The following is a 16,487-nucleotide window of genomic DNA, read 5'->3' as shown; positions in this document are numbered from 1 at the left end:
AAATTTGTGGATATAGAACTTCTAGAATTTACACTGTGATCTTGAGCTGTGAACCTCAGTATTTTCTCACTATTTCATTAGTTTAGGAATATCTTAACCATTAAAAATAGGTACTATACTTCTCAAAAACTGAGCCATATGATTTCAGTCGATATCCTTTACACTAGAACTATTTTAGCTGAGAGTAAAAAAATCTGGTGAGAAGTCACCTGATATATATAAAATATTTACCTAGCTAGTTGCTTTTCTGATTGTTTCAGAAGACGCTGTTCATGAAGCATTTTCCCAGGTTGTTATTATTTAGTGTTTCAGTTAATTATAGTAAGTTTTCCAGACACTGATGTAAGAGTGTGTTCTAAATTTACACAATACACTTGCTAAGCCATGATATTAAACTGTATACAGTAAGTTTGTACAGTAAGTACATTTTACAAAAAGTAATTTTATAAATCTGTATGTTTTTAATGTAAAGGAGCAGCATCTGGATGAACGAGATGTGCGGAGATTTCAGTTAAAAATCGCTGAACTGAATGCTGTAATAAGAAAGCTGGAAGACAGAAATACTCTCCTAGCAGATGAAAGAAATGAACTGGTAAATTAATTAGTAATAACACAGATGGTGACTGGGAGGGCATCTTTATGGCAAAAGATTGAACGCTGGAAAGTCAGTGTTATAAATAATTTACAAATTAGTCCTGGTTGGCCTCAGTCAATTGTATCTAAATGTAACAGAGGTTTCTATAGAAATTAATCTTCTGACCGTAGAACACATGGGTGGAATCTTTCCTGTTCCCCAAAAGTAAAAATTCACAAATTTACTTTGGGGTCATAGTAATCAAATTAATTAGGATATTGCCTGTAGCACAGTGTAATGATGTGTAAAACATGCATAATCCATGCACTTAAATTACTGTATTCATCCTTCTGAAATTTGTTTTTGTGACATGCTTGTGCTAGCTAGGAGTTAAAAAAGCTTTCTTGTGCTAGTGATGAAAAATCTGCCATTTCTCAAGGGAGGTCTCTTAAGTAGGTGAAATTATCCTAGGAGAGGGATAGTAACTTACACAAGAAAGGATATGACATGAATTTTAAGCATGAATTTTATTAGCCTTTATCACTACTTAATTGCTTGTACTGAGGTTAGTGGTAAAACTCCCATGGACTGCAATGGGAGGTGAGTTTCACAACAGAAATTTTTACACATTTCTTTTAATGGTCTAATTCTAGCAGCAGTATAAAAGATTTTTCATTCTAAAAGATGGAACCTATATATCTGATTCTAAAATTATGCTGAGGGCTGAAGTGGTGCTGTGTTTCAGCCCTATAGATGAGTGAAACATTGATGTCTTTGTGAAACATTGACATCTTCCTCCTTATTAATCCTTTCTGTGGGCCTAAATAATTCAAAACATCCCTGAATAATGCTGAAGTATTGTAATGTATCCTTCAGTGTCCCTCTAGATGGAGGGCGTGTATGACTCAGTCTAAGTGCTCTTCTTGGTTCTAGATTCAGTGGCATAAGAAGTGTATTTTGAAAGAGATCTAGAGCAGGTTTTATATTATGAAACAGTAGTACACATAACATCAGTAGTATCAGTAAGGCCATGTGATTGAGCATGGTTAAAAGTAATTTTCTCAAGAATGAAACAGAAAACCAAATACTCAGTGAGTTTATCTCAGGAAAAAAATATTATCTCTTTCTCCTTTCCACATAAAACTCAGCAAATTTAAAATCTTTTGACTGGGCAAAATAGGTATTTTTTTCCAAACAAAACAGCTCATGGAGTGAAAACAGTGAAATATTGAATACACACTGCAAGGAAGAGCAGTAATTTGCTTCACATAATTGTGTAACATCATAAAACCACAGGAGCAAAATTGAGCAGCTTGAAAATGTCAGCAGAATGCTGAGATTGAATCTGTGCCCTCTGGCTGACTTTCTCATTTCTCTAATTATGCATTAGGTAAAGGATTTTTTAAAATAGAGGAAGAAGAGTGTCCTCCTCTTAAGGGATAGCTAAATTGGTGAAAACAACTTGTCTAGAGACCTGGTTGATTACAAGAAGCTTATCTATATTGAGATTAGTTTATAAAGAAATCACTATGGATATTTGTAAGTGTTTGCCAAGAGCAAAACCCAGTGATCAGATTTAGTGTTTTGGCAGACAATACAGAAATGTTATATCTTACTTGTTTGGACTGCTGTAGCTCTTAGTTCAGTAAGATGATTTATGTTGGATGCCATTTAGCAGAAGAGCTAAACTTTCTGAATTAAGAAAGGCAAGTGAAAACACACCTGGTTTTTCTTTCCTTCAGAGGTAAACTAAAGCACAGCTAACTTCGTTCCTTTGCTATTTGCAGCTGAAACGTTCTCGGGAGACAGAAAGTCAGCTGAAGCCTTTGGTAGAAAAGAATAAGAGGATGAGCAAAAAAAATGATGATATGTTACAATGTATCCAGAGAATGGAAGAGAAAATAAAAAATTTATCAAGGGAAAATGTAGAACTGGTAAGTAACCATCTCTGGTAAGTAATAATCTCCGATGTCATGTTATGAGAACACATTGCACACGGTCACTTTGAGGTGGAAGTGCGTGTGAGGCTTTTATTCTAACACAAACAAATCAATCTCCACGGTGGGATGGTGCAACTGTCAAATCCAGACAATACAGCTGAATACTCATATTCTAAATTCAGAGTGGCATGTGTTTTGTGTTGTATCAGTTCACACTGATTAAGGGAAAGGAGCACAGATAGATAAAACGTTTTTGCAGGCTGTAAAAAGCTCTGACTAAAAATCAGCTTTAATAAATAGTGCCTTTATGATTAGAAGTTAGAGCTGAATTTGAGTGCATGCACTATGCTAGATCACTGAGTTCACTTGTCTGCTAATTTTTTTCCCAGACTGTTCTTTGATTCTGTTTTAGAATATCTTATGTGAAAGATTAACCCAGAGGCATATAGAATGTGAGGGGTTTATTTTTGAAAGAGGCCTTGTGTTTTGGTGGAATATGCACTGATGGGTTCAAATAATTCTTGGTTGTTACATCACACATGAGAATTTTTCTCCTGTTGCAGCAAGACACTTCAAGACATTCTTTATGTTTTCTGTTTCTGTAGAAAGAAAAGTTATCTGCACAACCAGCACTGAAGAGGCACACATCTCTGAATGATCTCAGCAGCACACGAGAGGAACAAGAAATTGAATTCCTTAGACTGCAAGTCAAAGAACAACAGCATGTTATTGATGATCTCACAGTGGTAATGTTTATGACTGGTATACACATGTGCATGCACACACATCTATAGGCAAGCTAACTGTTTGAGAGGAATGTTTTAACTCCAGTTGTAGTAGTGATACAGAAATAGTTCTTTGGTGTCAAAGGGTTGTTTTTTTTTTCTCAGGTAGCGAATGAATTTTTTTGGAATGTGTATGAATCTTTGTATTAAAAATATTTACCTATTATGAGCTGCTTGTGAAGAAAGGTGCATCATCAGCCCATTGACCTTACTTACAAAACTGGCTGTCAACAAATGAGGAACTTAATTAAAGGAGACTTCCCAAAACTTAATGACTAAAATGTGTTGGATGCAAACCCAAGCACTCCCCTGATCTAGAAGTTCTCCTAAAAGAAAGAAACCTGCTGGTGTTAATTTCCCCTGGCTAAGCATCTCTAGCTGAGCTGGCCATACAAGCTGTATTTAATACAGATGGGGAGAACTCTGGTTCATCAAACCAAAGGTAGCAGCATGGTTTAGGATTAGAATTGCACAGCTGCTGCCCTCTGACTCTGAAGGCTTCTGAAGGTGATGCTCATAGATGTTCGAAGTGTTTGATCAGAAACCCTTCAAGTTGTGTTTGATGAGGAATCTTTCAAGTTGTGTTAGAGGTGTCTAGTGCTATTTAGTGCAATTTGTGATAAACCTCTTCCCCGTGCTGGCAGAAATTACACATAATTTCTGAGAGCCCTTGCCTTTCTGGAGCAGCATCTGGAGCTCAGGCAGACTCAGACATCTCAAGTGGCACTACTGACTGCTACAAAATGATAAAAAGAATTTAAGAACCTTCTGTCTAAATAGAAAATGAAACAATTGGACACATCATTGAAAATAAAAATAGAACCACCAAAAAGGAAAAACAAGGTGTGTCATGGTGCTATATGGAGCATTGTCTCAGTTCCTGGCAGTTCCTCTGAGATTTTGACCCAGCATTTTTCTCTGAAATCAGTGCCAAAGTTCAGTATCTCTATGCAGTGTCACAAGCAGTAGGATGTTAATCAGATGCTATGATGTAGGGTCTGGTCCACAGAGCGATGCTGCTTTAGCTTCCAGATAAAACTGCATAGACAGGGATGGTGGTATGACATTAGATGTGCTGGATATGGCAGATACAACCTCACTTATATTTCAGTCCAAAGTGGGTGTGAAAGGACTCTCTTTTGCTGTTTCAGATAGTGATATGAGGAAATATATTGTATCCTGACTTTGGTCAAATAATACTAACTTGTGTTTAGTGTGAAAGTAAAATAAATAAATATTTTAAAATACTGTTTCATTTTTGCTTTGTTTCCTATTTACAGATACTATTCCACTTGCAGAAATTAATTAATTTTTTTTGACTAGGAAACTTTGGTTCCAGTACAAACTAATTGAGCCTTTGCCTTTGATGTGAATGCAGTGGAATTCTGCACACTGTTGCTTTTGAGCTCTCTTTTCTGGCCCAAACCACACCTCTACTCTACAGACTGAAAATATATCATAGTTACCAAGAATGGGCCAAATGTCCCATATCTGATTAATATAAAAATCATCAGCTTAACTCCAGCTGAGACCAGTATGATACACGGAAATAAGAACATTAGTCTTAGGCAGTAGGGTTGTCTGAACTGATTAACAGCGTCATCTGTAGGGTATCTTTGATGCTGTTGAAAGCTTGTCAAGATGACTTCTCTCACAACAGTGGTGTTCTGGTCAAATCTTAAAAGGAAAGCTGTCAAGGTAAACTCAGATGACTGCAAAAGATGCTAGTGGCTTTTAATTGGAATTATTATTGTTCTAGTAGCTCAGTTTATATTGCGGCAGTAAATTAAGTAGTCTTCTTACAAACAAGATTAGAAACAGGAAAGACTGGGATTTTGGAAGTGTTTGTTCATTCTGCACTGCATTTGTTTGGACACCTGTCTGGGAGGCAGAATACCCCACTTAAAGCTGGAACTGTGCCTTAAGTGAGGATCTGAGAAGACAGCACTCTTCTTTAACATTATAAAATTCAACTGTCTGTTTTTCTAAGCTGAAAATATTACGTTATTCTGCAGCTTGAAGTACCTGCACCATTGTACCTTGGCAGTCATTACTTTTCCTTATTTTTCAAACCACATGTATTCAAGGTGCTGTGTAAGTTGTTGTACTTCTCTCAGTTATTTTGCATTTTCCAAAACTTATTTCCTGGAACAATGTGCTGATAAATAATTTTATTGTGATTTCTACTGTGAGCTTCCTATTTTTCCAGTTTCTGAACTGAAAGCAAAGCAAATAACTGAATAGAATAATACTATGCAGTGAGCAATAACTGCTAAAGAAGCACTTGGAACTGCAATCTGTCTTTTAAAAATAGAGGTGCTGCAAACAAAGATACAGAGCTAAGGAAAGAATCAGAAAAAAGCAAGAAGACAGAGCACCTGCTTCCTGTGTTGTTGGGGTTTTTTTGCTTGCTCCTTCGCATTTTTTTACCTTCTCTTCCTTCTCTTCTCCTTTGGAATTTAAGGCAGTATTCTTGGATTTAGATGAACATAAATGACCTCCTCATGTTATGGCACAGTTTATTGTGATCTTGCACCAAAGCCGGAGTAGAAAAAAAGACAGCGGCTAAGTTGACAGACTGAGAGTGCCTTTGGATTTGAGACTTTTGCCCGACAAGGATAAGTCAGATGTAACACTGTATCAGAATATGTCTGATATAATGACTTTTAATTACTAAGACTGGACTAATTTTTTGGCTACCAACCTGTTTCTTCAGGATGGTCGAACGCTGGAGTGACACTCTGAATTCTGTTTCCATAGTGAGCTTCTTGGTAAAAGAGTCAGAAGAACTGTCAGAAATCAGTACTCAGTATTTAACAAAGCCTTTTCTTGCCAACTTCCCATCAAATGCGTGAAGTACATGGCTGAAGGTTTGTTTGCTAAAGGCATAAAGCTGCAGTACAGTGTGGTGTAACATGGTGTTATTCAAAAGGATAAAGACATCGTGTTAGCTTTACCAGAGGCTTAAAGAAAATGTAAATGATATTTCTCTGTGTTAGACATATCTAAGTATAGTTTTAAAACAAACCCATACCAAAATGTTCTCTTTCCTTCTAGGAAAGAGAACGGTTATTGCGGTCTAAAAAACAGAGGAGGAAAAGTCTGAAGCCTCCAAAGGTGAGCAAACCTTCGGTTTTTCATGCATTTCTGTTGCTGTGAACAACACCTCTTTCAAATACTGTCTGAATTTAAAGCTCTGCTTAATGAGAAAAATCCATATAATTCTTCTGCTTATTCTTGTGAGTGCTTAATTTTTTAGGGTAATTCAAAAGTTTCTTTACACAAGTGATGTTGTTTTGGGGTTTGTTTTAAATAAACAATAAAATTACACTTTTAGCCACTGTAACCTAAATATTCAAGTGGCTTGAGGCATAATGACCTAGTGACTTGAAACAAATACAATTACAAAAGACAAATACTCAGTCTGTTTTTAAGAACATGCCCCCTTTAAACTGTTTGTACCAACACAGAGCTAAATCACATTTAAAGAGTAATTCATGTTTATGTAATTTCAATGTTGCTGAAATAATATTTCTGTATGTGATACATAAGTAGTAAGACAATTCCAGCTGTTATGCTCTAATAACTTTTCTGCTCTAGAATACAAAGTTCAAGACAAAAATTCAGATTATAAAATCAGAAAAGTTTTGCTTCAGGAAGTACCCGTAAAGTTCCTTGTAACGTGCTTAAAGTAATTTGCTGAATAATGTTTTTTGTGAAGTTAAACATTAGCAGCCTGGAGCATGTGTGTGGGAGGTGGGAAATAGAGTAAGAGGGAAAAAATGGAAATGAAGAGTGGAGATATCATTAGCATCTATATGATAGCTTAAGATACATTCTGTCATAAATGGGTGCCTTGTGCCAGTGTGTTCAGCATAGTCTATTCCTGGTAACCCCCAGGTGGTACATTTTTATTGCTCTGCACTCTAATGCCTATATTCTGAAAAATTTGTCCTTTGGGACTCTATTTCTCTGGTAATTTCTTCAAATTCTGTTTCTAATAATGATGTGTCTTTTACATAGGAAAAAAGAAAAAAAACAGAAGTAACAATAGATCCTGCCAAATATATTTACAGCAAGTGTAAACCATTCTTTCTTGATGCAGTATAACTGGAAATTTGTGTTTTGAAGCCAATTTTAAAAATGGAATGCAATTGTAAATATGTATATGTATGTAACTTATACTGTACTTTTTATAGTTCTCTCTAATATATTAGCCTTTATCTGTCTGTAAGTAAAATGTGTAAGGTCATTTGCTAAATTGTGAAATAGTGAAACAAAACTAGTTAAGTCAATTTTTAGGTGTTGGTAACTGGTGATGAGAATTTCTGTAGGCTGAAAACTTCAATAAATATGCATTTATTTCTTGAAAATGCTCTGTGTTAGTGGAACTTCAGCTGACGTAGTCCCTGTACCTTTCCTTTGAATTCTGTCTTGAGGAACCTGATGCTTTTGTGGTCCCTTCTTCTTTTCCTTACCAACCAAAGCAGGAGTTGAAAAACATGATGATTGGAGAGAATGGGCATGATACCATTAAAGATTTTGTGGCAGTGCTATTCTCTGTTTGCTAAGAGTGCTATAATATGGGGAATTCTGCAGAGTATACTGCAAGAATTGTATGCATATGGGCAGCAGAGTGAGTAGGGGTGTGCTTCTTATTTAGGGTATGATAGATATATCAGAAAAAACAAATTAATCAGTAGCAGATATTTCTGCTACAGATTATTCCATCCCCTGTCCATTAGCTCTTCAATTTGAAATTCTATGTGATGCTATCTCCTGAAAGGAAAAGAAGGACTATAAAGCATAAACAGGTGAAAAAGGAGAGAGTTGTAAGAGAAAATTGAATGGGATTATATGTACTGTAGTAATTAAAACATATATAGACACTAGTTAATAGAGTTAATATACAGTTTATATATAGCTGTATTTAAACTTTCTAAATGAGTTAATTCCTTAAGCAGTGAAAGAAGTAATCAATAATACTAGTGTGTCATTACCTGCCAGTGGACAAACCTGTAGAATATTCACATTTATATGCATTGCTGACTCGCAGTTTAACCATGGTTGGAGTTAACTTCTAGAAGCCAGTCCTGGCATATGGGCTGATTTCCTTCCAGGCCACCTGTGTGGTCCTGTGAGCATCAGAATCCTCAAAGGTATCTGTGTTTCCCAGTTTTCCAACAGTTTTTAATTTAAACAGTTTATGTGCAAAGCAGTGGCTATGTGCTTACTCAGATGAGTTGGGATTTTACCATCTTCATCATCTCTGTTTTTACAGCTTGTATCAGGAATGCAGAAAATTGTAGAATTTATTTAACCAAGCGTTTCAAATGTTGGTTAGATGTCAGTAATGGACATGAGATACAGACATCTCTCTCTGGACAAAGGGGCAACATTAAGTGGTTGGAAGTAGATACCTAAATAGGGCATACGAGTTTTGTCCTAAAATTGCCTGTTTTTCTCCACAGACTATAAAGACAACTAAGATGAGTTGTTTTTTGTATAGACATGCACAGCATAAGTGTATTTCTGGCTATTATCTGTGCAAGATTTTTATCTCATACAGATGATATAACCTGTACGGGGTAATAGTGAAATTACGTGTTAACCTGTTGTAACCAAACATTCAGAAAAAGAAACTGCTGATCTAAGTCTTTGGCTTTGCTTTTCTAAGATTTGTTAAATGTAAAATTAGCATTAATACAGTTAATTAATAAGTTTGACTTATTAAAAAGTTGCATCCATTTCCAAATGTGTCCCGTTCCTTGTGACAAAGTGAAGGAGGAAATAACACATGAGAATGAGATTTCATGAAAGTGGTCAGATAAGCTCATCCTGGAAGGTACAGAATGATTCCTTTTTTGTTCTAATAACCAGGAACTTGGTACACAGGGTGAAGATGTACACTCATCTGTTGCAGATTTTCCTGAATGGGTGCTTTTAGACTCCAGCTTCCTTCATTCCTGGGATGGTCTGACTGCAGAGAGTCCGTGGTTGTTTTCTAATGAGTCTGTGGTTGTCTAATGAGACTGTGGTTTGTTTTCTAATGAGTATTTTCCTGGCAGTTGTTTGTCTTATCTGGAACAGAATCCTTGGAATGCCTTTCTCCATCTTTGAGATGTCTTGTGTGAATGACCTGCCAGAAGCCTTTACAGCCCTGAACATCAGTTCAGCTGAGAAGCTTTTGAAAATGTTGTATTTTTTGGTTTTGCAATTAGATATCAGTGTTATTTCTGGAGCTCTGTAGGCGCACTAGGTTACTGTTGCTACTGTAGCTCTCACTGAGTACTCTTTTAATTCCCAAGGAACATAGAGGAGTCAATGGAATGATGCCAGCAACTGGTTTGGGCTCCCTGAGGAAAGAAGCAGCAAAGTGGGATGAGCTTTATAACCTCTGTGCTTGCAAGGTCTTTAGAGGAGAGAAGTAGTGACTCTATATATATTCAGTTACCTGATTTTTTCCAAGGTGCTTTTTAAATTTTTTTTTTAAATTTTTGTTGTTAAATAACCAGGAAACTCCAGAAGCAGTATTTTTAATATTTTGTTTATTTTTGACATGTGGAATGGATGATGGATAGAGTCATTAATTTGAAAGTAAGACATTTACCCAGCTTATTTGGTAGCTGCAGGACTCTACGGATTTTGCCTTTTTTTAAACTTTAATAAATGAACTGTGTTTGCAGTAGTGGAAAGTCTGCACATTGGTGTGATGGAGTTCATCTTTCTTGTTTTATATTTTTCTTTTTTTCTCTGCCTCTGTGCTTTGGTGTGCCTGTATTTTTCTGGCTGCCAAGAAATGACATATAAGCATGAAGGTAAGAAGTTACTGATGAGCACATCTGATTGCATTACAAGGAAATATACCTTGGATCATTTTCATCATGTTTGATTAAGTCCCTTAAAATGAGATACTTAAATGTAAAATGAAACTACTTTAGCAACAGAGAGTTCAGATTATATTGAAATCTGCATATAATGTAGTTTATGTGTCACTACTGATTTATAGTATTCTAAACTTTGATGTTTACTGAGCACCATACTTCAGTAGAAGCATTAATACTTGAGTTATAAAGACCTAATGCATAATTTTACTTTAAAATTATGTGAAAACATCACTATAAATCCACATGAAAAATACTTGCTATTAAATGCATGGCAGTAGTCAGGAAATGAGAATTCAAATCAGAATTTTTCAGCAATTTACATTACTGTTTTCTCAGTTAAGAAGTTGTGATTTAGAAATAAGAAATGAACAACCAAGTATAACGGAATCACTAACATGTTAATTGAGAATATTCCAATTCTAAAAAAAAGTTTGAATGAAACTTGAATAAACATAGTTTATATTGTTACAAAAGTCCAGTGAGTATTGCACATTTCTGTGTACTTTTCAGAAACCATTGTTGTTCAGCTTTTGAGCCATGTGTGAAATCTCCCTTGGAGTTGATCTACTTATTGATGCTTTATTATTTATTACAGCGTTTATCAACAACTTTATGACTCACATGTCTTTTGAGTATTTTTTTTTTTCTCTCTTTACAGCTGTTCCCTTGTGAATTAATTTGTTTGGTTTTGCTGTGAATTAGTTTTTGTAGTTGGTTGTTTCAGATACCAGATGAAAACAGTAAAACTGGCTACTTTGAAATTATGTTATGAAGCAACTCACACATGTGGAGTTAATGTACAATAATTAAATACCTTATCTCTTGCTATGGAATGTATCTGCTTCACAAAATTATAAATATACAGCATTTCTAAAGAGGAAGGAGTCTTGAAAATAAATAGTCACATCTAACTCCAAATTTACAGGCAGTCTTTATAGCACTTAATAGTTTTAGACTTTAAACTCTTCTTTAAGTGATGGGTTTTTTTAATGTGATGGGAAGTACTAATCTTTTTTTCAGAATTCCCTCACATCTAATAATCAAGTGGTTTCTTTATTGATATATGCATATTTTTCTTCCCTACTTTTGCTACAAGTTAGATGTTTAAATGCAGGTAATGTTTTCACAATAATGGCATTGCTTTAAATATTTTCTCCTGTCAATATACACTTATTTAAAATTAAAATCACTGTTGTTTTGCTAATTTATTTTAATTTCTTGAAATGGCCTGGGTGGGTGTGTGCATGCAGGGTTAAAGGAAGAAAAGCATTTGGCCTGAGTTACCTAAAAGTGACTGTACAGCAGAGATGTAGCGAAAAAATCCCATAGGTATGGTAGGTTTTATTGTCACTTCTAAGCTGCTGCTGACCCTCGTGGTACTGTGACCTCTGTGCCATATGATAATAAATTGGAAATTTATTCTCCATCTTTTAGAAGATGCCAGCCTTTTCAAGGTTGAGACTTGACACTTTGTTTACCTGCCACCATCTTCTTTACCTCCATAAGCCATACCTTCTTGTTCATGAAACTGTATCTGCAGATCAGTTTGGAGTCAGGAAAGTGAGTTGAGCTGGCTACTCAGCTTGTGAATTTGTCTTCCTTACAACTTGTAGTAGCACCATTTCTTTAGCTCTATTTTCAACTTCTAATATTCATTTGTAGTATTATTGTTACATAGTTGTAAGCTGCAACAAGTATTCAGTGTGGGAGAAAAGCTTGATGAGCCATCTCCCAAGGACTAATCAGCCCTTGTTTTCTGTGGTAAACCTTTGTACTTATGAAGGAGAAGTCTGAAATGCTTGTAATTCAATTGTGAGTAAATACATTAGCTTTCTGGATATGTCTTTGTATTTTTAGAATAGAGCTTAAACCTATTCCTTGTGTCCTTTGTTTTGTTAAGTAGGGCAGAAAGGTGAACTGGTGAATACTGGAAAAGGATTAAATTATCCCAGGGAACTGTTTGTCTTAAGCACCCAGAACACAGCTCTGTCTGGTAAAAAATCACAGTGCTTCCTGAAGAAGTGAGGAAAGAGTAAAGTCTTTCCATCCCTGTAGCACTGTAACTGTGATCTTATGAATTCACAAAGTAGTGGCCTAGTAGTTTGCAAAAGGAAAGTTGTTTCTCAAGGTTGTTCAGAAGCTCTTTGCCTTTTGTGCTGCATCACATTTATCTGCACAAATGTGGATAAACATAGTCTGTTTGGAAAAGATACGGCTTTTTGAGTTCTGAAAGAAGAATCTTCAGTATTGTTTGAAGGGCTCATCTTAAGTAAAGCAGTTGTATGATTGAGGACATGACCTTGGAGCTGTCTTTGGCAGTTTGAGTGGAATTAGCTGTACTGTGAAACTATTATGGACTTGTTAAGCTTCTGAGTGATGAGGTTGTGACCTGGCTGGCCGTGGTGACCAGGGCTGCAGACTATAAATGGAGTACCTGGTGTCATGCATGCAGGCAAAAAGTCACACCTAAAAGCTTGATTTTGTTGGTACTCCTTAAATCAAGACAGAGTATTTTGACTGCTGATGAGAGCTGTGCTGAACCAAAAGAATGTAGTGCGCACTATGGGGCTTTGTGGGAAAGGGAAGACCATACCTATATAGATGTACTAGAAAAATGTGGAAGGTTAGGTAAGTCTGGAAAACTGCAGGGAAAGGTAAATGTTTGGAAATCATCCTGAGATACGGCATTATAGTCAAAACCTTTTCAGTATCTTGAATTAAATTGATAGATTACAATTCCACTCGGGTGATTTGGCTTTACTGAAATGTAGGATTCATGATGTTTGGAATTAATAACAACTGAAACTTTTTTAATCCTTATGGTTATTTTAATGAACCAGCTATTATCTTCTCATAGACAACCTCTGATAGGTATTTGAAAAAAACCCAAACAGCAACCTGTGACATCAAGATTTGTGCTTCAGTATTAAGCAGTGGCAAAACATATAGAGATCTTGATCTTCTTACAGCCTCCTCTCTCCACTACCTTCTCTGTCTAGGCTGCTTCATAACTCAAGTCCATTTTTCAGCAACACCCTCTAAAAAAATATTCTCAGTTTTCTTCCTTCTCTGAAATTGCGTTGGATTATTAAGATACTTGTGTGGTCTAAGAAGATATGCTTTCTATTTATTAATAACAGTTAAAAAACACTTTTTTCTAGTTAACAGTTGAATTTCCGTGGAAATTTGCTGCTTTCTATGACTATGTTTATATAAAAAATCACATTTTTCACTACTGATATTGTACTCATTTCCACTAGATACTATTTTCCTCCAATTTTCTGTAAGCAAGCATTTAATTGATAATGTTGAGTAAAATTTTTTAAATCTGCAGTGCAATGCTGCTTTTCCCTAGACATGTCTTTTTGGTTAGACATAGTATTGAGCAAACTTTTTTTGGGGGAAAAAAAAAGAGAATGATGATATTGAAAAAAATAAATGGTTAGCATTAATTTATACTTTTAAGTAGTGTTTTTCAAAATAGTTTTTTTCTTTTTCTTTTATTTTTGCAATTAGTATGAGCACTTAAATTTGTTCTGTGTTGGTCTCCAGAATACTTTTTTTTCCTTTCAGTTGCAAATCTTATATGTTGCACTGTACTGGCTTACTTTCTTCTGAATAGATATTGGATGTCTCTGCTGTGAATCTTGTAAAGACTTGTGTGATTTTGGTAATTAGGTGTTACAGTTTTGCCAAAGCATTTTTCTTTTGGTATTTACCTCATCTCTGTTCTATGTCCAGTTCTGTTTTTGGAGGTTCTTCCACAAGTGATGTTGAACAAGTAACTTACTTAATCAGAAAACAAGAGTTTGCACTGGAATCTTTCTTGCTTCTTAAATACTAAAGCAATCATTAGAGAAGACCTTGGTCACTGCTTACTGGGTCATTGGGGCTTTTCATCTGTTTTGCTAGTAACTAAAAAAGCCTAATTTTTCAGAGGCATGTTGTGGAGACATTTTTTGGATTTGATGAAGAATCTGTTGATTCAGAAACTTCTTCTGTAACTTCATACAACACAGATAAAACAGACAGGACACCAGCAACACCAGAAGAAGATTTGGAGGATGTAAGTGGTAACTGATTCATTCTTGTTTCTACTTCTTGAAGTATAAATACAAACTTTCAGCTATCATACCACATGAACGGTGAAAGATTTGGAAGAGAATTCCTTTGCGTTTTTTTAAAGTCCGGTAACATACTCACTTTGCAATAAAATTAATAAGATAATACTCTGCCTGATAGATTTGGCAGATATTGGGCTGAGAAATATTTTTTTTCCTCAAACTCTTTCTTATTAGTCAAAAGAAAATGAACAGGCACATTGCTTTGCCAAAAGTCAGTACTTACTAGACAATAGTTTGCCTTTCAACATTATAATTTATTTGACTGTTTTGATACAATCGGGATTTTCTTTCTTTGCTCACAATACTCAGAGAGGCCTTTGCAATTCATGAAGGCTTAAATGATCATAGGTAGTAAATACCCAGTGACATGTTTTGTCTCAGCTCTGTGATATACAGTGCTGCTGGCCTACTTTGGAAGATTGTGTGCATGAGCACAAAGCACGAATTAGATGCTCTTTTTCATCTTTCTTTCTTGTTCACTAACTTCTGCCTAATACTTCTCAGTCAGGAGAAGCTTCCTTTTTTCCTAGGTTTAATATCTAATAATATTATAATCTCTTTTCCTTAGAACTCAAGTTCCTGGAGCAAAAATTAATTAAAGCGAAGGACATTTCTTGTCCTCAGATGTGCAGGAAGGACCTTATAAGTGTTAAAGTTAGTGGCTAAAAGCTCAAGGAAAATAAAGTCTTTGAAAATACTTCATAATAAAAGAATAAGTTTAAGAATATGTCATGGTTTTTGAAATGTAACTTCTGTGTCAGTGAGATTTACCTTGGCATTGTAGAGAAAGCGTGTAAGGAGGAAAGGATGGACTGCATGAAAAATGGAACAAATACCTTCTGAAGCCCCTGTGGCTCTGGAGTTGCTGAAGACAGTGTTTCACAAAACTCTATCCTCTCATCTTTCCCAGACAGTTTTCCCATTTCTGTACATTGCTGTCTTACATGGCAACTCACACTGTCCTTATATTGTGTGGTAGACGCAGTTACTCTTCATCCCTCCTTCCTTTCGTTTCCACTTGTTTCAGGATTTTATACCTTTATTAAACTTTGAGACTGAGTATGAGTTGTGTTGTTTGTTATATTTGCAAATCTGTCATCTATGCAGACAAACCCATTATTATATATATTTATACAAACCCACTTTTTTCCTCCTCTTCATTAAGACCACGCCTAAAGAAGAAGCTGAACTCAGGTTTTGCCAGCTAACAAGAGAGTATCAAGCTTTGCAAAGAGCATATGCATTGCTCCAAGAACAAGTTGGTGGAACCCTGGATGCAGAGAGAGAAGCAAGGGTAATTTCTAAACTGAAATTCTTTTAACTCTGAAATAATAGAAAAAGCTGAAACAATTTGTAATAGCAGGAGGTATCTTTGCAGGTCAGTGAAATGCCCAATGTTTTTGGGGATTAGAGGGTATCATAAGTAAGGTGATAATTTAGATTCATCTGGTGCAATCAGAGCAAAGAGGTCATTATACTTTATTCTAGCATGTGTAATATATTAAAGATTTCTATGCTGTGAGAATGATAACCCATTTGAACTTGCAGTTTGGATAGCGACATGATGGATTTTAAATGAATCACAGGATAGAGTACTGGTTGTAACTTGGCTTTTACAGGTACGTAGGTACTTCCATCATATGACTATATTAAAAATCTGACCCAAATCTGAATCAAAAATCTGACCCAAATATTGGTTCTGGCTCACTGGAAAGCAATTTTGCACAACAGGAAGTGGGGGCTTCTATGGACACCAAGTTGAACACAAGTCTCCAGTTAAAAAAAACCTGACCTTCTTTCCTCTACAACTTCCCCAAACCCCAAAAATGGAGAAACATATTAAATACTGGAAATTATTACATTTTACTGCCTTGCTACATGTGGCCTTCACTGTACTGTGCCACTGCAGTGTGTTGTTAAGAATGCAGGACAGTGATTTTAATGTGTTTAAAAACTACTGGTGGGAAAGTACTCAACCACCCTACACTAATGTTTTATTTTTTCCTGTGAAATACAGTTCTTAAAATAGTAGAATTACTGTTTTATGGCTTTATTTGTTAAGAGTTCTTAGCATCTTAGAAAAGCCTAGTCAGTTTTGACATTCTTTTTTTAAGTAGGACACTTAGCCAAGGAAAGCTATGAAGACTTTGAAGATCACTTCTCGAGATAGAATTAGG

General features: G+C 35.6%; 1 protein-coding gene across 2 annotated transcripts in view; it reads left to right on the top strand.

Moving 5' to 3' along the window:
- The window catches only part of JAKMIP1 (janus kinase and microtubule interacting protein 1), an 89,272-nt gene that overhangs the window by 31,435 nt on the left and 41,350 nt on the right, over positions 1-16,487 (top strand). For both annotated transcript variants that reach the window (XM_033513654.1, XM_033513653.1), the window contains exons 5-10: positions 473-592; positions 2,362-2,508; positions 3,120-3,260; positions 6,357-6,416; positions 14,124-14,252; positions 15,476-15,604. In XM_033513654.1, the coding sequence (XP_033369545.1) occupies positions 473-592; positions 2,362-2,508; positions 3,120-3,260; positions 6,357-6,416; positions 14,124-14,252; positions 15,476-15,604 (726 nt within the window). The remainder of the gene's footprint in view (positions 1-472; positions 593-2,361; positions 2,509-3,119; positions 3,261-6,356; positions 6,417-14,123; positions 14,253-15,475; positions 15,605-16,487) is intronic.

This window comes from Parus major, chromosome 4 (assembly GCF_001522545.3).
Source record: "Parus major isolate Abel chromosome 4, Parus_major1.1, whole genome shotgun sequence".
NCBI lineage: Eukaryota > Metazoa > Chordata > Aves > Passeriformes > Paridae > Parus > Parus major.
Note: the sequence above shows the minus strand (reverse complement) of the source record. Positions and strands in the feature narration are given on the sequence as shown.